At 50.6% G+C, this 22,609-nt stretch overlaps 1 protein-coding gene and 1 long non-coding RNA gene across 2 annotated transcripts in view; one reads left to right on the forward strand and one right to left on the reverse strand.

Annotated features, from left to right (window-relative positions):
- LOC123788915 (uncharacterized) overlaps positions 1-22,609 on the reverse strand; it is a 58,401-nt gene that overhangs the window by 27,312 nt on the left and 8,480 nt on the right. Inside the window, exon 3 of the long non-coding RNA XR_015723820.1 lies at positions 15,194-15,336. This is a non-coding gene — a long non-coding RNA (uncharacterized LOC123788915). The remainder of the gene's footprint in view (positions 1-15,193; positions 15,337-22,609) is intronic.
- SLC13A4 (solute carrier family 13 member 4) overlaps positions 1,206-22,609 on the forward strand; it is a 40,463-nt gene continuing 19,059 nt past the window's right edge. Inside the window, exons 1-5 of the mRNA XM_087860805.1 lie at positions 1,206-1,345; positions 6,701-6,829; positions 18,363-18,499; positions 20,414-20,586; positions 21,014-21,068. Of these exons, the coding sequence (XP_087716931.1) occupies positions 1,247-1,345; positions 6,701-6,829; positions 18,363-18,499; positions 20,414-20,586; positions 21,014-21,068 (593 nt within the window). The 5' untranslated portion in view covers positions 1,206-1,246. The remainder of the gene's footprint in view (positions 1,346-6,700; positions 6,830-18,362; positions 18,500-20,413; positions 20,587-21,013; positions 21,069-22,609) is intronic.

The raw sequence follows: 22,609 nt of genomic DNA on the forward strand, positions 1-22,609 counted from the left end.
TTTGCAATGAGACCGGCATCTAGACTTTTCTAGAGAGGTAGCTACCCTTCCCATTCTCTCTAAGAAAGGTCTGGGGTCTTTCTTATAGGCTGACACCCTCTGCTGAACCCAGGTGCTTCGGTATTCACTCAGACGCTGAAGTAAACGATCTTTGTCATCAGGGAAGTCCGAAGGGCTTGCTATGGTACACTCTGGAGGCAAATTTCCTCAGAACCATTAAACCCATCTTCCTATGGACTAGGTTCGCGAGTGCTCTCCCAGGAAAAGCTCCGCTTAAGTGGGATTATGTTTCCGATGATAATCATCACTCCAGCCCCTAGGATGTTTGAGAAACAAAAATAAACTTTGCAAGTTGCCTAGGTTCTGCGGACTCGGCGGCCCCTGCTGGGACCAATCCTGGACTGCCTCTGGAAGAGAGACTGCCTCAATCTCTCCGCCCTCCTGATTGGCTTTGAGGCAGGGGCGGGGCCACTGCGGGGTCCGGCTCCCCATAGGTGAAGCAAAGTTAAGGTGGGCCTCCGGCAAGATTTTTGTCCGGTGACAAGCAGGGAAAGTCTTGGGGATTTTTTTTTTTCTGCTTTGGAGGCCCAGGTTCAAGACAAATTAAAGTGGGAAACCAATTGGAAGGAAAGAAATTTGAACCGAGTTCAGGTGCCAGGTCCTAGGAGAGAAGACCAGCCCTGTTTGAAGTCTGCATCCGCCGCTGACCAACTTGGGGGCCTGGGTTAAGGGAAGGGGGTACAGCAAGCACAGGTGGGAGAGAAACCGGTACTGCCCCGAACAGGCCATCAGAGAGAGCAAAAATGATGGAGGGCACTAGCCCGTGCGCTGGGTATTTTTAATTGGTGAAAGCCTTTACATGATTTCTTTGAGCCTCACCACCAGCAGCAGAGCGGTGCCTTTGATTGATTAGGGGGACTTTCTGCGGAGCCCCACAATGAAGTTTCTCTACTTCTAATCAAGCGAAGGGGGAGCCCACTATGCTTCCAATCAGCCTCCTCTCCTGGTCCCTTGCTGCTGGGCGTAAAACGATGCTCACCAATCCCACCTAAACCAGGAGGCAAGGAGCCCAGGCTTTTGTGCACACAGGAGCTGTCACTGGCCTCCTTTTCTGCCCCCAAGACAAGAGAGGACTCTTGGAAGCCGAGAAGGGTTGCAGAAGTCTTTCTGGACTGAGCCGAGCGTGGTGAGGAGTGAAGGCCCCTGGCGGCCGGCGGGAGGCGGGAGGGGGGCGCCGAGGGCCACCATGGGCCTGCTCAAGGGCCTCCTCCGGGCAAGAAACCTGCTGCTCGTCATCTTCGTGCCGCTCCTGCTGCTGCCGCTGCCCGTGCTCCACCCCAGCAGCGTGAGTACCGCGCGTCCCTTCCTGTCCCTGCGGGCCGGCCAGGCCGGCCGTCGGGCGCGAGGGCAGGGAGGGCAGGGGGGCCGAGGGATGGGGTGCAGGGCAGCTCCTCCACAGGCTTTGCTCCCGGGCTCAAGGCATGGACAGATCTTTCTGGGGGAGGCTCCAATGCTTTCTTTCCCCACACTGCCGCTTTCGTCCCTCCGCCCCTCTCCCGGGGCCCCCGACCGGGTGGCCCCCCAGCCAGGGGTGAGGTTGGCGGGGCGGCTGAACTAGCTGAGGGGTGCTACACCGGCCTCGGGCCGCCGGAACGGCGCGGGGGCCACGCGCTGTGCCCCTGAGCAGAGGGACACGCTGCTGGGCCGGGCTCAACTGGGTCACCATGTGACCAGCTCTCTGTGAGGGAGCTGGAGAGCAGGGAGGCCTTCCAGTAAGGACAAGGGGGGGGTGCGGCGGGGGGGGGGGGGGCGGGGAGTCCCACGGGGGCTCCTCTGCACCCACCAGGGTCTGTGGTTCCGATAACCACACTTTGAAATGCAATCACAGAAGTCCCTCTGAACTTGACGTTGAAAGCAGAGGTTGGCATCTTGCCCCAGTCCCATGCACATGGCCCTTTGATCATTTGTATCCTCTGTGTTTTCTTCTCTGTGCTCTTGAAGGAGAGAGACATTCAACCAAGCGATAAAAAAGAAATAAGAGCCCCCAACTCTAGACCATGACCCAATTTTTGATGGGGTTTGCATGAGCAGAGATGCCAAAGCTTTGGCTCTGCCTTCTGCTGGCTTCTCAGACCTTCACTGGCCTCCCTTCCCTTCCTGTCTCCTTCCTCCTCCCCCTCCTCCTCCTCCTCCTCCTCCTCCTTCTCCTCTCCCTTCTCCCCTCCTCCTCACCCTCCTCCTCTTAGGGGCTTTACCCCTTGTCCTGCAGGCACTACCCTTGAGACTTCAGGAAAAATAAGCTAAGAGAGGTTAATCATGTTTGTGGGACGACGGGAAGAGATTTTCCAGGCAGCTCCCCGAGTATCTTGGTAACCAACATTGAGTTATAAAGTTAAATAGAGGGGATTAGAATGGCCCGTCTTAAAAACAAACTGGCTTAAATCTTTACTAGAATAAATACCCCAGAGTGCCAGGGAGACGCTGATTAAGAGCAGGCTGGGATTAGCAGACAGTGATTGCTGCCGACAGTTTTCCTAGGGCTCACTCTGTCCAAATGGGCTGATTGGTTTTTCTTTCTTTCTTTTTTTTCAAGGTTTGTTGTTGTTGTTGTTTTTACCCAATGTCTGATGCACTTAAGGGAACGTTCACCAAAGATACAGTGCCCTCTTCTCCATGGCAGTATGAGGCACCTCTGTGTCCCCCTAAGTCAGCCCCATCTTTGGGGACCATGACTCTAGGGTGTGGGTTGCTTACTTTTCATTCTGGGGCCCTGGCTTTGAACTTCTCAGTCACCACTGCCTAGTAAGAAGTATTCACAAGAAGAAGAAGAAGAAGAAAAATAATAATAACGAGTTATTGAAGTAGGCAAAATAATCTATAAATTTGATGGAAGACAGGTGTTATTTAAAAAAGAAGAGAAAAAATCTTAAATAAAAAAAGGAGAGTAAAGGAAGAGCAGGTGAGCCTCTGCTCTGTTTGGATCTGTACATAATCTTTGAAGAGATTTTTACAGCTGCTTACTGAGACCAAGGGACACTGCCCTTTCCTGGCCTAGCTCCTTCTGTCAGACTCAGTTTCACCTTCGAACGGGGTTCCTCCATGGCCACACCAGTGACATTTAGCGCCAGATAATTCTGTGCTGTGGGGAGGGCTGTCCTGTACATTGAAGGACGTTTAGCCGTATCCCTGGTCTTCACCCATTAGATGCCAGGAGCACACAGCACCCCCCCTCCACTCTGACAGCCCAAAATGTTTCTAGATATTACCCAATACCCCCTGGGCCTGGGATGGGAGGAGGGGCAGGGAAAATCGCCCCCGTTAAGAACAAGTGCCTTTTAGGGGCGCCTGGGTGGCTTAGTCCTTAAGCGTCTGCCTTTGGCTCAGGGCGTGATCCTGGAGTTCTGGGATCAAGCCCCACGTCGGGCTCTTCCACCGGGAGCCTGCTTCTTCCTCTCCCACTCCCCCTGCTTGTGTTCCCTCTCTCGCTGGCTGTCTCTCAAATAAACTTAAAAAAAAAAAAAAAGTACAAGTGCCTTTTAAGACAGTAAACCTAACACTACCTCAGAGCTTCCCAGTCGGTGCCCCTGGGTGGCTATTGTGATCCCATAGCCCCGGGGACAGCTAGATGGAGCCCGGCGTGCCCAGTGCCCTCAGAGCTGGACGCGGCTTACTTGCCACTTACCCAGGATGCCCTGCAAAGATGATGTCTCCGTGTGTCACCATGTCAATGAGAGCACTGCTCTTCTTCTAGAATGACATAAAGTCACCTTGAGGTCAGCAGCGCCCACGGGAAGCACAAACCAACACATAGAACGTCTCTCACCCATTCTTACTCCCGAGCGTCAAAATTTTAGGTTCTGATATTTAATTCCTAAACGGACCTGGTTGCCCTGGGCCAAAGCTGAGGGAAGGGACCTGGCCAGGAGTTCCGGGCCTACTGTTCTGATGGTTCTTGGAAAAGACAAGCTACAGCTACATTCTAGGAGGAATTAGAATGACCTTCCCCTTTTTCCTGCTCAGCTCTCTAACACCAGGAGCCCAGACTTGGTCTCCCATGTTACGGAAGAGGAGGGTACAAGAGGGGCTTGTCCATAACCGAGGCCTGCCTCAGTGTCCCTGGCAGGATTAAGGTTACACCCAAGCCCCAAACTAAATTTCAGAAAGGCCTCACAGTCATTTATGACAGCAAATAAACAGACCTCAAACTTCCAGTGAAGTTTGAATGGGACATCACTGAGGTGACGGGACAGCATGGGAAAGGAACAGATGCACATGTCAGTTGGTACGGTCAGGAACCAGCCCCTATGGGGAAATGCCACTTTTGAGCTCCCTCCTTTATTTGTAAACAGAAGCCAAAAAGAACTGACAGAACTATCCTTTAAAGGCACTGCCTGAATATTCATCAGCCCCTACACACCTGCTGACTAGTGGCAGTGATAAGGGGTCGAGGGTTTCCAGAATATTCTCTCCAATAGATAGATAAGAGAAACCTGATAGCCAGCAGAGGAACCCAATTCAGTTCAACTAACTTAACTGAGCCCGCCTGCCAGACACTGGCCAGCTGTGGGGCCCCAGGATTTCTGGAATCAAACCTCACAAAGATTTTGGGGGGTTATCCTTACCCATTGAATTTTGAGAAGTTTTGGAAGGAGCAAAAGGAAGTTCATGTAAATTCCGTGGGTGAACGGGGTGAGAAATATGGAAAGGGCCTCTGGAGGAAGTCTCTTGGCCATTCTTGTGCTCTAAGGAAAGTCCAGGTAAAAATGATGATGGTGGTTTATTCTGTTCTTAATGCTGGATGAAGGGGGCTTGCTGACTTCCTCCAAGCCAACCTATTCTAATTTGGTAACAATAATCACCATCAAAAAGTGTACCTTGACTTACCCACGTCCTCCTAAGTCAAACTAAGATGGTGCCTGGAAGAAAGTTTGTTCTCTCTCTTTCTCTCTCTCATTCTTTCTCTCAGTCTCCCCTTCCCCTCTCCCTTAACCTTAATTTGCGGCCCTGTAATGACAAGAAAGACTAAAGGTTCTCAGGAAGGAATAAGGGCTCTCAGGGAGGGACAGATATCCTGTCCCCTTTATCTTCAGCTGGAGTTAAGACATGCCATTCTGTTTCCCAGGGAAGAGATAGGAATAAGTGGGCTCAAAGGGGCTCAAGGCTTTGAACTTCTTTAAGAAGTTTTATTTCTGTAACGAAGGGGGGGGGGTATTTCTCTAAATTGCATTCTTTTCCAATGGAGCCTTTTTTTCTCCCCCTTACTGATTCTGTTGTCTTATCAGCAACTTCCAAAAGTTTTAACTTCTCTCTGATCTTTTGGCCCCAGAGGAAATCTCAGTGGGAGCTACAGTCAACAATTGTTGGGCGCTGTTCCCGTTTCTCAAACCCCAAGGCGGTAATCCATGCATATCAGGAGGGAGCAAGGTCCCATCCAGCCAAGCCGGGTTAATCACTCCTGACGCCCCTCACTGATCATGGCGACCTTTTGTAACTTTTGTGCAAGAGTTTGAGGACGCTTGTTCTGAACCCAAGGGAGAGATAAACAGAACAAGATTTGTCAGGCTCCTTGATCACCAGCCAGCCTTAGGGCAGGTCAGACCTGAGCCCAGATGGTTTAGAAGTATGTATAAATTGAGGAACCCAGAGCCTGCTTGGACCTTCTGTACAGTGGCCCTCCAAGACCATTGTTAAGGCCTTCGGACAGTGACCCTTCCCGAGAGTAAGCCAGTGACCTTTCTCAGTGCCATTAAGCAGCATGGTTCCGAGCAACCAGCATTACTAGAGGCTGAGGTTGAGGGCTGGTTGTTGGTAACAGTGTTGTGCTTTTTTATTCTGTGCACCCCAAAGTTGTACAGCCAGCAAAGTAGAGGGCGTTGGGGAAAACTCTGTAAATTTCCAGGCCTTCCCTTGTAGGTAGATGGTACTTTTATTTCCTTTATCAGAGGGATGTTTCCAGGTGCATCAAGCAGGGGGAATGAAGTCCCAGAGCAGTGAGAACCAGACACTGGTAAGGACACGGGTTCTCAACCAGGGACAAATGTCCCCCCAAGGGACATTTAGCAATGTCTAAAGACATTTGTGGCTGTCACAATTGGGAGGTGCTACTGACATCTAGTGGGTAGAGGCCAGGGATGCTGCTAAACCTCTTAATGCCCACAACAGCCACCCCCCAGCATGGAATTCTCCAGCCCCAAAATGGGCCAATCTCAGAGCTCACACGTGACTCGTTACACGGAGGGATCCTAACTTTCAGCGACCCCAAGAACACCTAGCGTCCAATCAACTCGACGCCAAAATACTCTGCTGCCTGTCAAAGCTGTGAACTCCATCTTTAGAGACTCTGATCTTGGGTCTGGACACTGAGTTCATGTCAGTCCCCATCCTGCTCAGTTTCAAGCAGAGCTGGGATCTCCTAAGCCTGGTGGCTTCCCTGCTGCAGACCACGTGCCAGGCGCCAGCCCACCCAGGAGCAGCAATTACTGCATACACCCAAGTACCGGCCCCGCCAAGGATCCACGGCAGTCCCCCTCCCCCCCCCCCCCCCCCCCCCCGCCCCACCAAGGCCAGCTCTGCCCCTCCCCGGGCTGTCTCCTGAGGCCCATGTTTGAGTCTGCCTACTGCCTCCGCCCCGGGTCTCATTTGGATTCTCCGCGGCCAGGGCTGTCCCTGTGACTAATCGCCCACTTTCCTCCCCTTCCAGGAGGCTGCGTGTGCTTACGTGTTGATCGTGACTGCTGTGTACTGGGTGTCCGAGGCCGTGCCTCTGGGAGCTGCAGCCCTGGTGCCTGCCTTCCTTTACCCGTTCTTCGGAGTCCTCCGATCCAGCGAGGTTAGACTATTTGTGGCCCAGATCCCTGCTGGGGACCCTACTGGGCCAGTGAAAGAGGGCTCAAGGTGAAGGGAGAATCACAAAGCACTTGGGGGGGGGGCGCTTTCTTCACCCTCCAGAACAACCTCTTAGCACTAAGCCTTTGCACCTGCTATTCCAGACCCTGAGTTCCTTTCCCATAACTCTCATCTCCCTCAAACTGCCTCTTTCAGGAAGCCTTACTTGACTGATCACATCCAATTGCTCCTTCCATCTGAAACCCTCTAGGAACTGGGTGGTTAGCATGCTTGTTGACCTTTCTCAGTCTTTTGTATGCCTGCGTAAACTATAAGGCAGTAATCAAAGGTAGGAATCCAGTTTCCCAGGTCTTTGCAATCTCATTATAAACCTGAGCCCATATACAGTAGGTGCTCAATAGATGTTTGCTGACAGAGAGACCTACCATGTTTTTCTGAGTCCTAACAATGTTTTCATCCACTTCCCCTTAAAAAAAAAACACAAAAAAACTCTATTCCTTCTTCCCCAAGTCAAGATTACTGCATATTCTTTCCTTGACTGCTGTCTACCTGGAACCTGCCCTCTCTGTCCACTCTTTCTGTCTGTGGCATTCTTAAAAGCTCAACCAGAAATTGTCAATATCAAGCCCAGGCTGTGGTCAGACTTCAGGGCAAACATTTAACCCTACCACAAACGGGAAAGAAGGAAAACACAACCAGAACCCGGAAGCAAGATGGAAGATGGTCCTCATTCATTAACACCTGGTTCTATTTAGACTCTCGTTATAGCCCCTGGTCTCTGCTTAGAGTTTCTGATAAAGATCGAATGGTAGAGACTAAGGACAGAGGCACAGATGAAAGACAAAAGGGAACTGATGTTTGCAGGCCTACTAGGAATCAGGCACTCTCCCGGAAGTACTATATTAGTTATCTGTTACCCCTGAGATCTCTACAAGGTGGGTGTTAGTATTTCCATTCTACGGATGAGTAAAGAGGCTCAGAGAGTTAAGAAACTCACTCAAAATCTATTTACCTACCACAAGGTAGGAAGTAGCCGAACTGGATTCAAATTCATATCAATTAGATCTCGAAGTCTATATTCTTGCTTGCTCTTCTACCAGATGGACTCAACTAGCCAATGTGTTTGTTTTGTTTGGGGTATTTGAGTTTTTGGGTTTCGTTGTGGTTTTTGTTGCTATCGTTTTACCTGCATTGTTTTTGTTTTTGGATGGGAGGGTTGGTGGCAATGAGTAGCTGTAGTAGCCTTAGCCGTTCCAAAAAGGATGGGACCCCCCCAAGCCATCAGCAGTGCTTTTATTCCCAAGATGGGTACAACACCAATATCCTGGAGACCCTCATAAAAGCCAGCCTGTGACCTGAATCACCAGGCAGTTGCTCCAAAGTGTCCCCTTCTTTTGTGAAAATAAGAATAGGTAGTTTGGTCTGTGTGCCTGCCTAGAAGAACCACCGGCCTTAAACACGACTTTTCCTGAGAAAAGCATTTAAACTTATTCTGCATGTTTCTCTTTAGAAGTGAGAAACCAGGAGCCCATGAGTCGGGGGGTGAATATAGAGGGCAGAGAAAAAAAAAAAAAACAACGTGATAGAAAGCATTGAATCTTAACTAACATTTAAAGTGAGCTAACTACTAATTAAAAGATTTCTACCTTTGTATTTCACTACCGGCAGCCCCAAAGCGGACAGTAGATGATGTCCCTATTTCTCCAAGGGCTGCCTGCAGCAGGAATCCTCCAGAGGGGTGACCCAGTCAGCGCCTCAGCACGGTAGAGATGTTGCTAGGCAACCGTTCATCCAAGGGCCCGCCCCTCTGCACAGCCAGGTATGCCAGACCTGTAAGGACAACTGTTGAGTCAGTGGTTTGTGGGGATACCATGACTTTGTGAGGAGAAAAGGAAGACTGTCTGGTGAAGGATTAGGCATTGTTATTGCTGGGGCTGGAGATGGAAAGCACTAGAGGAGCCAGAGGGCAGGTCTTATCATTTGAGGTGAAAAATCGTACCCCATCTTTCTGATGAAGGAGCGGTGGCTGGCAATGATATTTAACAGTTGGGCTACAGGAAGCAGTGTCAGCCAAAGAGAGTCTGTTCAGCTAGCTTTTTCAACTCAGATCAGAGGAAAATGGCGATAAGTATAGGACATGGCTTATGAGCCTTTGTGAGCCACTCAGATTTGCAGACGCACCACCAGCAGCCACACCCCTACACCAGCATGTGCCATGGCTCCCCAGGAAAAGGTAGGCTGGGGGTCTGCAGGAGCCCCTTCTGCAGACAAATCATCTGCGTGTCATTCCCCAAACCCACCTTGTACTTGCCTAGCCTTGCCTTGACTCAAAGTTCTCTTCAATTCCCTCCAACCTTTAAAGTCCTGCCCCCAATTACCCTCTACAGTGAAGCCTTTCCAAAAGGCTCAGATCCCTTGAGGCGATCTGATGTCTTTAGCCTTCAGGTGGTCCATCAGACACACCTGACATAAACTTTCTGTAGACATGTCCTCTCTCCAAAAAGATTCGCAGTCCCTAGGATTTGTGGTGTCTATGGCCTGGATCCTTGCACTGGCCCTCAGTGAAGAGCTCTTGGTTGCATGGTTTCTGGATGGTGTGTGATAGCGTGCTCTCCACCCAAGGTGTGTGGGTAGGATCAGTATGACTCTAGAACCGTGGCTTTTGTCCCTTGTGGTTCTCATTCAACATCCGGAAAAATATTTCTACCATGGGCCATATGGGGCATTATAGGTACCCTGAAGGTGACAAAAATGAAACACAGAATCTCTGCCCTCCTGAGTTTCCCACTGACAACTTGGATGTATGCATACAAATGGTTAATTTTTATGGTGATGACTTGACGGTCAGCAGGTGTTAAGAGTCTATTGTGTGCAAAGCTTAGACTTCCTTCTCTCTGTCTTGCTGAGAAGAGATACAAAATGATAGACTCCTGACCTTGAGAAGTTTCTATTCTAAAAGAGAGAAGGCACAAACCAAACAGGAAAACCCAGAAAACCCATGCCATAATGCCTCATTTTCTGTCATGGTGGAAGATTCACCCAATTCCCTAAAAGGGAATGTTCTAGATAAATGAAATTTACCCCACCGAGTGCCCAAACTTTGTTGACCAATTTTTGATTGACATCTTTCTAGAAGGCTTTATAATTCCCCCAGCCTTTTAAACAGAAGTTGTTGACTACAAATGAACTTTTTCTTTGGAGCCTTCACAATTTCCAGGGGAAAAAAAATTCTCAATCAGAGGAGCCAGTGTGGGCTGGATGATGGCACAGCTGAGTAGCCTGAGTGCTGGCTAAACAGCTGAACCTAAAGAATCCTGAGTAACATATTGGCAGTGGACCAGAGAGAGAGCCCAAGGGAAAATACAAAAGGCATGTTACTGCATCTGCAGGTGACTCAAAGCTGGATGGGCCCACTAATGTATGACGACAGAAACAATGCTGACAGGATGAGACAATGGCCTGGAACTGACAAAATGACGTTTAATGGGGATAAATGTTAACAGTGTGTGTGGAAAAGACCTTGGCTTTTATTTGAGTACAGATGTAGCATGAATCATCCATCAGCCCAGTGTGGCTGCCAAAATTTGGGGCATTTACCATACGCCAGGCACTATGGGAGGTCCCTCACATGCTCCCGCGTCACTGAATCCTCTGTACAGCGGTTATTCATTCTGTCTTTACAGAGGAGTTCAGAAATGGAAGCTCAGAGAGGTTAAGGAACTTACTACGGGGTGGAGTCAGGACTTGAACCAGGAGTGTGTGCTCCCAGAATGTGTGCTCTTAACCGCTGGCCAATACATACTGAAGTCCACTGAGTTGATAAATGCCTGTGTCCAGAGCATGAAATTCTAGATCAGGAGCCCATGCAGTGGTGGGTAGCCAAGATGTCCAAAATCTAGAATGCGAGTCACATGGGAAAGAAGAGAAGACTCAAGAGGGACATGATTTCTGGCTTCTGCATCTCAACACATGAGGCTCAGAGGGTCAAACCAGAACCGGAGTCCAAGCACTGCAAGAAAGACCTGCTCCGTGTGAGGGAAGATGCTGGAATGGGCTGCCATGGGGCATCTGGGTATCCCTGTTCCTGGGAATGCAGGCCAGGCGACCCTGTCAGGGACATTAGAGATAGATTTCGTGCCTTGGGAGAGGGGATGGACGCAAAGGGCCCTTTGACTTTGGGATCCTATGACCTTCTTGTTGGCATCCTGTCACTACTTCCCTCTGCTGGTATACAGAGCTCAGGCCTGGACCTGGGGTTTGTTCTTTATTTTACCTCCATTGTGACTCACAACTATCATTGTATCTGCCTCGGAAATCATCGATGTCCTTCTAAGGTGCTGCCATAGCCGGGGACAATCAAGTTGGCTAACAATTACTGTTTCTAGGAGGGTGGGAGCGAGAGCGCTCTGCGGGGCAGTAAAAGGCATGGTTTGAATGATAGGGCTTGGGAATAGTCTCCGGGGTGTCCAGGGTCAGAAACTACCTGCAATAGAGATGACATCTGCTTTCTCTCTCTCCCTTGCCCAACACACACACACACACACACACACACACACACCCTCTGCTCTCTCCGGGCCCTGCACTGCAGGCCCCTGGCAAGTCTCCTTGGCATTCTAGCTCCTGCCAGGGCAGGAGAGGCAGCAGGGCAGCTCCAGCTGTGACAACAAAACGGCCTGTGCAGCCCCATGACACTGGAGTTCAATGTCGTGAATCTGCTTCCCTGTTGGTTCCTGATCTTTCTGACCTGCCAGATTCCCGACCATCACCCAGACCCTGAGTTTCTCTGTTTGTTTATACCACGCTCTGCTCTGCCTTTCTGGCCTCTGCTCACCCCGGAGGCTGACCCCCCTCCATGCAGGCCTGTGGGGAGGTAGGCTGAGTATCAGGACCCGGCCACCTGCCTGAACCCAAGCCACTCATCACCCACAGCCATCCAGATGCAGCCCAGAGCTGAGCTCCACACCCAGGCCATGAGTGGGGCCTGGGACCAAGAACTTACAGATATTGCAGCCTCTTGAGGCCGAGTTAAGGGTTCTGGCATAAGAGCTGCTCCCTACATATGAGCCAGCCCCTTTGCCTCTGGACTCAGAGCCCAGCCCCCTGCCTTTGTTTCCTCCACTGGGGGCAGTTCCTAAGATCCCAGAGAAGAAACTGGGGGTGCTGTATGACTCAGCATCTCCAGGAGCTAAGCCGACATCCGGACCAGGTCAGCGCTCCTCTGAGTCTCTCCACTTTAGACTTCTCTACGGTAGGGTTTGCAAAGGATATTTTTTTAGCAACAAAACCTTTTCTGTAAACCACATCTTGGGAGACTCAATACATAAAACAGATGGAAGAGGAAGGCCTACTCAAATGGGGCATGGAGGCCCAGGGCCCCGGCTGTTTGGGCCCTTCCCGCAGGCCTCCTGAAATTGAGGCAGTGAGTGTGATTTGCAAAGCTCTGGCCTTGGGGAGTGCAATTAGGTGATTAGGAGGGTGCTGGAGCCCTCAGAGACTTCTCCCACAGGAACAGCATTCCTTTCCCCAAGGAAAGGCCTCGAGTCAGGCGCACCGGATTTGGCTGCCTTGCTGGGGCCCTGGCTAGAATGCAGTGGCCTGGGCTCCGGCTCTGGCTGGGGGCTGAGCTCCGTGCTGAGGGCAAGCCAACCAGGGGTCCCCTCCAGGGGTCTAGAGGATGTCCCTGCGAAGTTGTTCCAATGTCCAGAAGAGCCTCAAACTAAGTGCGTTGCCAGAGGCCACGACTGGTCTCCTGAGGGCTTGCCACGTTCCCACCATTTCTAGAGGTGCCCACAGTTGACCTGCAAAGCGCTGACTGTCTGCACTTCTGAGGCCAACCCCACTCAGAGCCGCCAGATGTCCGCATCAGGACACCGTCAGGTCCACCACACCTCCAGCCGTCTCTGGCTGCTGCCACCCTGAGCAAGTAGAATGGCAGCTGGAAAGAGTCAGGATCCAAGCTGGGAGTAGGGTAGAACTGAGTTTGAATCCAGTTTTGGCACTAACCAGTCTTGAGCAAGTTGTATAATCTCTCTGAACTGCCCTTTACTCGTCTGAAAAAGGAGGATCTCAAAACAAGGGCCTCGGGGGGAGCTGTGAGGATTGTCCACTATGGTGAGTGTGCAAGCGCCTTCCACAGCGCCGGCGCCAGCGGCAGGGGGCAGGACTGGCCTGTGGGCTGCCTCTACCGGGAGAGCCCCAGGGAGGCCCATTTGCATTCCTCCGGAGAAGAGCACTGAGCTGAGCCTGCTGTCCAGAGTTCCTTCTCCAACGTCTAGGAATAGAGCCACAACCTTTATAAAAATTGTTTTAAACATTTAAAACCTAACCTATGTAGAGATCAATCAATAATTCCACCTTCAAAGAAAGGAAGGTTTTAAAAGCTCATCACTAATGGATGTTGCCTGCAATTCACCAACAATCAGCTAGTTAGTGAAGGACCACATCCGCCAGCCCTTCTGTCCTTGGGCCTCTCCATGAGCCTGGCTCAGAAAGCTCTTGCAATGCGCTCCCACTTCACTAAGAAAACTTGGAGGAATCTTTGGTTTTTAGGCCCACCTTACTCCTTCTTATTTCATTTCTTTCTCTTCTTCCCTCCTTCGGTCATGCTGACCTCCCCGGCATCACCCTCAATCTCATCTGGAAGGTTTTTATCCTTTTTTTTTTTACTTCTTTAATAATATGGACATTTATTGAGTACTTCCTGTATGCCAGGCACTGTTCTAAGACCCTGCCTGCCTTATCTTACTCAAGGCCATGCCATGATGGATTAAATGAGCTGTGTGGCATGATTCTCGCCACTAGAAACATAGGAATGATGGGGCCATGGGGGTTTCGTGGCCTGCTCAAGAGCCTGCAGCTCATCTGGGGGGGAGCAACCCTTCAAACCCACCTCGTCTGTACTCAGAGCCCATGCTGTTGGTCTTCTCTGCCCCGCCTTTCCAAGTGGCCTCCTTGAGCACATCTCTTCTAAAACACTGTCCAGGACCACCTCTGCCCTCCCAGCTCAGGGCTCCGGCAAACAGAGAAAAACCGCAGAGCAGAAAAGCAGAAAAGGCAAGAATAAAACTGCAAACATCACAGACACTGCGGACTCTACTCATGGGAGGAGCGCTCGTTTGGGGATCCTAGTTCTCTCAGCAAATAATTCTAACCAGCTTTGTTATCCAGTTTCCCAACTCAGACTATGAGCTCAGAAATTAGGTAGTGGGGAAAGGAATGCCCACAGCAAGCAGGAGTAAGCAACGCATGTCAGAAAACAGTGAAAATAGCCCTCAAGAATCCTGGAAGCCTGGTGTTCCCTGAGGGGTTCTCAATGACCAAGGTTTTATTATAAAACAAACAAACACCCAGTGGGCTGGACAGCTAGCAACACTGCCATCGGATAGAATTTTAATTTATAAAAGTGGAAAGGCAGCTTTGTGCCTGGGTGCTCTCTGTGTACTAATGGCCTCAGAGCGGGTCAGCCTTTGTGTGGACCACTGAGTGACAGGAAGAGCTGCCAAAAATCCTGGTTGTCCACCTCACAACAGCTTTACAAAAGGTAGGGACTCACATACTTTTTTCTTTAAATTTTAGATGCCCAAATGAAGCCGAGAGAGGTTGAGTAACTTGCCTGGGGTCACACAGCAGAGTCCTGGCTGACTCTGGAGCCCTCACTCTTCCCCACTTGGCTGTGCTTCCTCTTCATCACAAACTACAGCCAGGCTGCATGGCCCAGGCGCATGACCCCGCTTACAAGGGGCGGGGAGGGCACGCGAAGGGACCTAAGCCTATGGAACACCAAGTCTGAAAACAGCCCAGAGCCAGGGTCCCGCTAAAGCCGGGACTGGGGCTTGCATTGGCCAGTGTCAGGACTGTGATTATGAATGAAGCCAGAAATGTGTGCCTACGCATGCCGGCACGAGACCAAGAAGAGTCCCCTAGAGTTGCGTTCGACGCATGGTTTCCGGTTGGCCCGTCCTGAGCGTTAACGTTGTGTGGTAGCTTTGGATTAAATGCACCTGGATTGCTATCCCGCCCCGCCCCTCGCGCGGTGACCTTGAAGACTTCCTTAACCTTACCCCCTCTGAGCCCGTTTCCTCACCTGCAAAGTGAGGTACCCACAGTCCCTGCCTCCTAGACTGTTGAGAAAGTGAATGCGAAACGCCAAACTCCTGGCCTGGCGAGGTGGGTTCCTCTCTCCTTCCCTTTGAAGGGAATCCGGAGAAAGTAGCGCCACCTGTCCTTTGGCTCCGGGCTCCTAAAAGGCCATCACAAACTGGTATCCTATTATGATATGTGCCAAAGAGGCAGAAAATGAAAATGTTGCCAGCCAGTCCCCTAGGAAAGTGACCACGACAGCACTGACCTTTGTGAAGGCTTTGCGGGGCCTCGAGTCATGGCGCCAGTGGAGGGACCGGTACAGAGTCTCAGGTCTTCTGTGGGTTTCCCGCCTCAATAGACGGAGGAAAAGAAAACGCCGATTCCGCCACAGAGCTGTCGTCTAGACTTCTGGGAAAGTTAGGGCGCAGTGAGAAAGGTCCTAGGTACCACCCCCGCGCCCCTCCCCCCTCAGCCGTAGCCCTCAGGGAGCCCCGTGGTGCCTCCACCTCCCACTAGGGGGCAGCATCTTCACCCGTGCCCGCGCAGCTCAGAGGCCTACCCGCCCCTCCCCGAGGGGACTCGCTCGAGAGTCACCAGCCCAGCAGAGCGGGGAGCCTTCTCTACCCTCGGGAAGCATTAGTGACAGTGCCAACTGACGACTGGGTTTGGGGACAAGAACTAGATTAAGCAGAAGCAGGGGGCTCTTCCAGGAAATGGTCACAGAGAAGGCAGGTGACCGTTCTCTTCGTACACCAACCTCATGAAGGAAACACAAGGACCTCTCCCTGGGACAAAAGAGAGAAGGGAGAAACGGAGCACGCTGCTTTATTTTGGCTTTTACGTTGTCAGGGTGTTAGCAGTGTTTAAAAATCAAATAATACTGAAAACCTCGTAATGCAAAACCAGCAGCGGCCTTCCGCACCCCTCCCCCTCTGTGCCCCCACCAAGTCCCACTTCCGCCCCACCCCCATCCAGGGTCAATAACTTTCGTCTTTGTTAACCGATTCTTCTGCAATTAAGAACCGCACCGTATGGTATTCTTATTTGATATTACTTCTTTTTTTTTTAAGATTTTATTTTTTTATCTTTATACCCAATGCTGGGGCCAGAACTCACAACCCCTAGATCAAGAGTCTCACGCTCTACCTACTGAGCCAGCCCGGCGCCTCTCTGATTTGATATTCTTATATTAATTCTTGAGTTATCACTTGTAGACATTATCAGTTGACTTCCAACGGACAGCAGATGAGGATTTTGTCTTCTTACACTGCCCCCCTTCTCCTGCCTCCAGTCCTCCCAGTATAGGTACACCATGGTTTTGGTTAATTCGATAATCAAAGTTTAACAGTATGATTATGCAAATTTTGTTTATTTTCAACACCACGTATTTTACTATATTTACATTTCCTGCAGTTTTCATTTTTTTCTGCAATGAGAAATAGTCTTGTTTTTCCACTTTAAAGAGGGTTTCTAAATTAGAAGTTAAACTTCTCTGTATCTCTCTCTCAGTTTCTGTCACGGTTCCCTTCTTGGGAACAATTCTGTACGTGACTGAGCATCTACTTTTGCGTCTCGGTGCTCGGGGTTAAGAGATATCAAGATACCAAGATAATCCATGGCCTTTTTGCAGACTGAGATTTAGTCGAGAGAGAAGAGAGGTACACAGAAAAAGACAAACAGTGAGAGCATGAAGCAACAAGTCAAGCTTTGCTCTGCCTGCTCTGTGAAGGGTGGAATTAATGGTGCCCACAGGGAATGTTCTGGAGTCAGAGGCCAGGGTCACAAGGAAAGTTTTCTTCTTTCACAAGGAAGTCCTGAACTGGGCTTTGAAATCTGATTGTAACACAGAGAAGAGACTGTTCCAAGTGAGGAAATCAGTGAAGGGTTGATCTGTGGACCTTAAACACATGAAGTATCTTCACAGGCCCCGGTCTTAATTTCCTCATCCTTAAGTGGTAGGAAGAAGTTAATTGCTGGTGCTTGGTTGTGGAAGAGAAAACCCCTCTTCTTAGGAAATGGACACTGAAGTATTTAGGGGAAAAGGCTAACACTATGTAACTTACCTTCAGATGGTTCAGGGGGAAAAATGTAGACAGTGTATGGGCGTTCCTTATATTATCACTTTGGAACTCTTTGCAACTTTGGAATTATTTGGAGTTATTTAAATTTTTTAAAGTTTTTGAAGATTTAAGACAAGCTATAAAGATACCCTTGAGAACTCTAACCTAAGGAAATAATCACATTTATATAAGGTTAATGATTTAAGCAGAGTCTTTGTTCCATTTGTAGTTTTTTAAAAAAAGGAATTAACCTAAGTATTCAATAAAAGGAAAATGGCCAAATTCTGTGGCACGTTATGCTTCATTAACATGAATTTTTACAACAAATTTAAGTCAAATAAGAAATGATCAGGGTATGATGTAAATGGGGGGAGCAGAATATAAAACTATATACTAAAAAACAAAAAACTACATACTGTGTAAATCCAATTATGTATCTATATAGACATAAATTGGAAATATGCCAAAGTAATAACAGTAGTAATATTAAAGATAATTTCACCTTTAAATTTTTCTTTATCTTGAAGTTCTCCATAATGAGCACGCATTAATTTTCTAATTAAAAAAAAATGAATGTAATTTTCTAAAAAGCTAAGGAAAAAATGATATTTGGGGATAAGCCCAGAGTTACTTTATGCTTTTTCTAAAAATTTTATTTATTTGAAAGAGAGAATGAGCGAGAGAGAAAGAGAGAGAGAGAGAGAGAGAGAGGAGAGAGAAGAGAGCACAAGCCAGGGGAGAGGCAGAGGCAGAGGGAGAAGCAGACCCTGCACTGAGCAGGGAGCCCGACAGGGGGCTCCATTCCAGGATCCTGAGATCCATGACCTGAGCAGAAGGCAGAGGCTTAAACAACTGAGCCACCCAGGCGTCCCCCGCCCAGAGTTATTTTAATAATTTTAAGGATTAGGATAAAATTATATGTTTATTCTTTGAAATGATATCGTAATTAAATAGAGTGCTCTAATGTTTTTTTAAGCATGGAGAAGAATATCTACCCTATTGGGTTACTGGCCAGATTAAATGAAATAATCTCTGAAAAGAGCTTAGAACAGTGCCTAAGGTAGTATGTACGTTTGTAGATATATATGTATGTGGGTATATATAATATATACGTGTGCGTATTATATATATTACATACATATATATGTTATATACATATTATATACATATAACACATATAATATGTGTGTGTGTGTGTATATATACACACATACATAATACACACACACACACACACAATCTCAAGCAGTCGGCTACGTCAACAACCCTCATCTCCCGGCTTCCCGCTGCCAGCCCCCAGTTGAGCATGAATTGCGTGCGGCGCATGCGCGGGGCCCTGGCCGGGGAGGGGCTGACCGCGCCGCCTTCCCGCAGGTGGCCACCGAGTACTTCAAGAACACCACGCTGCTGCTGGTGGGCGTCATCTGCGTGGCGGCTGCCGTGGAGAAGTGGAACCTGCATAAACGCATTGCTCTGCGCATGGTCATGATGGCCGGAGCCAAGCCGGGCATGTAAGTAGCCCTTGGGGTGCCCGGCCACCACGCTGCCCCCAGCTACCAGGGGGCCACCTGGACAGGGGTCCTGGGTTCCCTGGTGACTCCAGGTGAGGGTGTTTTTCTACTAATGGGGACGGAATGACATCAGGGCTACTGGGCTCGCACTGCTCCCTCTGGTGAGAGGGCCCTTGATCATGGAAGGGAGATGTCAGTGTGTGACTTTGGTGTCATCTATTATCGCAGTCTCAATAATTTCTCGGAGCCACGTAGACTTCACGGGCAGCAGGTTACAAAATACAAGGGGCCCACTGGGTAAAAGGAGATGGACCAGCGTCAGTTGTTTCTCAGCCTTTTTTCTGGCTGAACAGGGAACAGGCTGGACAGGGAAATGAGTGTCTTCTCCTTTGTTATTCAAGGAGACATGGAGGTTTCCTCCCATCCACTCTGAGTTTTTGTTGTCACTGGTTCACACCGCAGCTCAGACTCGTAGCCTCTGACCTGGCATCTGCGATGCCCCCCAGGCCCTCAGCCTCAGCCTCTTCTCTGTCTGCTGTCAGGAATGCCAGGGGAGACACTGCCAACCTTGGGGAATGTGCGGGAAAGTCGGGATTGACAGTTTTGTGTTAACCCCACCTTTCTCTTCCCTTTGGAATGTGGGTCTCACCTTCTACTAAGAGCTTTCTTGCAACCTTTTCTGTAAGCTGCCCTGACTCCTTTGGGAGTCCAGTGGAGTATAAATAAATAATATGGTTTCGGTTTTCAACATTAGTCATTTAGATGAATGCAGGCTAGGCCTCAAAGGAGGTTCCTGTCTCCCACCTAACTACAGCTTATTTGGTGTCATTTGCCCCCTCACTCAGTAATAGCCTTGTACCGCACACTCAGCCTCCTAGGCACACAATGACATCTACACATTACCTTGGAACTCCGCAGCTCTTCAAAACCTCTGTGTACTCAACTCAAACTCAGGAATGCTGACCCCATTGCATGTCCACTCTTCTTCGTTCTCCCTCCCCTGAGCATGTTTCCAGTCCCTGCGGTGCTCTCTGCCTGCTGGTGGGGGTCCCGCGCAGGCAAACTCACGTTGCTGTCAGCCTAAACAGAAACATCACTAGGACTTTGGCCTGCCTGACATAATCCACACGATAGGTGTCCGCACATTGCGAGATGGCAGGGATCCCACCGAAGCATGGGTGGTCTTTATGTTGGCTTGTCTTACGGAAGCGAGAACACGACTGTCCCAACACACATTGTATGTTTCCAAAGTCAAAGTGAAATAACTTGAGAGTTACTTTTGTTAGCGTTCTCCTCCAAGGGTTGACTCTTCAAGATCCTAGCTGAAGAACTGCACGCAGTGACATGGGACACTTGTGTGGCCTGGGGGTGGGGGCGCGCTATCCTTTCAGCGGGTCGGCAGAGGGGCAAGTGGGTGGGAACTGTGAACTCTGCTTGGTCACTAGTAATTACTAGTTGGTGACATGGCCGCAGAGGAAGGACTGTAATGGTCCCCGAAGAATAGCTGTTTGCAGGGCAAAAAAAGAATTCCTGTAGGCACCAAAAGTGCACCTCATTACCAAGCGAATGTCTGCAGAGCCGAGCAATGAGCAAGTCCAGGCCCGGTGACCCTACGACCAAAGCTAGCCTTTGCTGGACGAAGGGCTTTTTATGAGCGAGGCCATTAGCCCAGGAAGTGTGGTTTATTCATTCCACAAATACGAATTTCACGTTTACTCTGTGCCAAGCCCGGGGGGTACAAAGCCGAATGCGTGCCATACAACCCTGACCTTCTGGATACACGCCCTCCCCGGCCCCTTCTCTAGGCCGGCTCCATCGGGTTTGTAGGGGTCCCAAGGGAGCCCTGCGAGGGGAGCGGGGGCCACGCCCAGTTGGTGGCCGTGCCGTGGACGCCGCGCCCGCCCTGCCTTGCAGGCTGCTGCTTTGTTTCATGTGCTGCACCACGCTGCTCTCCATGTGGCTCTCCAACACATCCACCACTGCCATGGTGATGCCCATCGTGGAGGCCGTGCTGCAGGAGCTGGTCAGTGCCGAGGACGAGCAGCTCGTGGCTGGCAACTCCAGCGCCGAAGAGGCCGAGCCCATCAGTACAGTTTGCTGGAGTTCACCTCCCCTTTGCCCCGGGCCCCTCCTCTTGGGACACCGCCCCGCCCCCCCCTCAGGGCTGCCCCCACACCCCACCCCTGGGCCCCGCCCCACCCCTCGATCCCACACCAGCCCTTGGAACCCGAAGCCCCCTGGTGACCCCGCGTTCCTGGCTCTTCCTTCCTCCCCTGCTCACAGCAGCCACCACTGCTCCTGTCCCCCAAACACTCAAGGGTTCTGACAACACCCTGGACCTGCCCCTGTCCGTAAGCCCCCCCACGCTTGCAGAGCGGAGAGAAGGGCAGCGGTCATGCCTGCCGCCAGCAGGATATGCCCGGATTTCCCCCGGCAGCCCCAGCCCTGAGCCCCTGCCCTGCATGCTTGGCTCCAGCCTCCACATCTCACGTCTGCTTTCCTTTGCTACCGTAGGTCTGGAGGTAAACAACAGCCAGCCCTCTCTGGAGCTCATCTTTGTCAATGAAGAGTGAGTATGACTGCCCTCCTCCCAGACAGAGCCTTGCCAGCTCTATTCCAGAGGTCAGAGAAGCTGGCATGAGCTCCTGAACAGCTCTTTTAGGTGAATGGGCCAGGCTCACGTCTTGCCACACCGCCACTTCCCTCTGCCCTGATTCCCTCTCCATACCTGGGAACCACCTGCCAAGGGCCTGAGGGCAATTCCCTCGACCACAGGGAGTTGCAGCCACAAAGGAAGAGACAGAAAGACTGACTGAATCTGATTATCCACACATCTACCAAGTAGAATTTCATCGGAATTGGTGTCCTTAGGAAAATAGTACATTTAATTAATGGAAAACCATTCGCATAATAAATGTCACTGGAGATTCTCAGAGAATCACAAAGTATCTTCTGGATACCAGCTATGGTCTTACGAGGTTTGGCCTTGTCAGATGTGACAAGGGAAGATGAGGTGACGGGTAGTGGATTCGAGGACAGTTGATGAGAGAGCCGTGTGAGGGTGGAGAGAATCTAAAATGGGAGAAATACACCCCCAACCACGCATGTGAGGCAGATTCATTAACAGCTCATTTCTTCCAGAAATTCTGTATCAAAATGTGGTCTTCACAGGATACTGGGAATATTGCCTTTAAAAGCTGGGTGTGCAGCAGAGCTGAGTTTTGCAGTTTGGTGTCTTCTTGGGCAACGAGAGCTGCCCAACCAGCATGTGTGAGGGGAGAAGGCAGAAGGGTGGGGACGAGCTCTGCTCTCCCCCACACTGCTGCCTTCAATCACCGCTCCCCGATTCCCCTCCACGGTCCTGGACGAGAGCTCAGGCAAACTTCACTGCTCTCTGGTTCTTTAAGGTGTTAGAACGGAACGAGCTCCTTTGCAGATAGTCAACAGTCTGGTCCGGACTCCAAAACTTCAGTCTCTCACAGCGCCTCCTGCCTCCTGTCCCCCAGGCCTACAGGGTCAGAGGTCAGAGTACGGGGACAGAATCCTCTTTCATCCTACCTCCTCCCAGCCTCAGGGCCCCTGCCCCTCCCTCTGTTGCTCCTGACGTCTCCAGGCGTCCTCCCCTGACACTCCCTGGCTCTCTCACTTGCCAAGTGCCCACATCGAGCGTCCCTGGAGCAGCCCCTTGAGGTGCCCTCTGCGGGGTGCCAGGCCTGATGGCGGTGGTGAGGCACTCCTGGATGACCACTCTCCCCACCCCTAGGTTCTGCGCTCTGCTGCCTCACTCCCCCAGAGCCTCTTCGTCCTGGGGTTGTCTCGGCCTCTTCCGTAGGGCCTCTGCAAGACGGCTCTAGCCCGGCCACCTTCCGTGTGCGCCGCCTCCTCTGCCTTTGTTCTTCTCCAGACCTAAATATATGTCCCCAGGCTCCGAAGCAAAAGTTCAAGTTGTCCCTAGAACTCCCTCAGCAGAGTGCTGGTGGGAGCCGGGCCATTTGCCGGGTGAGAATGGCCGTCTTCTGGGGTGGCCAGCACTTCCCATGCTCTCTGAGGGGCTCTGCCCCCTCACCCGATTTGGGAATACCACTCTACTCTTTCCAGGCTAACGACCCT

The sequence above is a fragment of the Ursus americanus genome, chromosome 3 (assembly GCF_024610735.1).
Source record: "Ursus americanus isolate L20-20 chromosome 3, mUrsAme1.1.p, whole genome shotgun sequence".
NCBI classification, from domain to species: Eukaryota; Metazoa; Chordata; class Mammalia; order Carnivora; family Ursidae; genus Ursus; species Ursus americanus.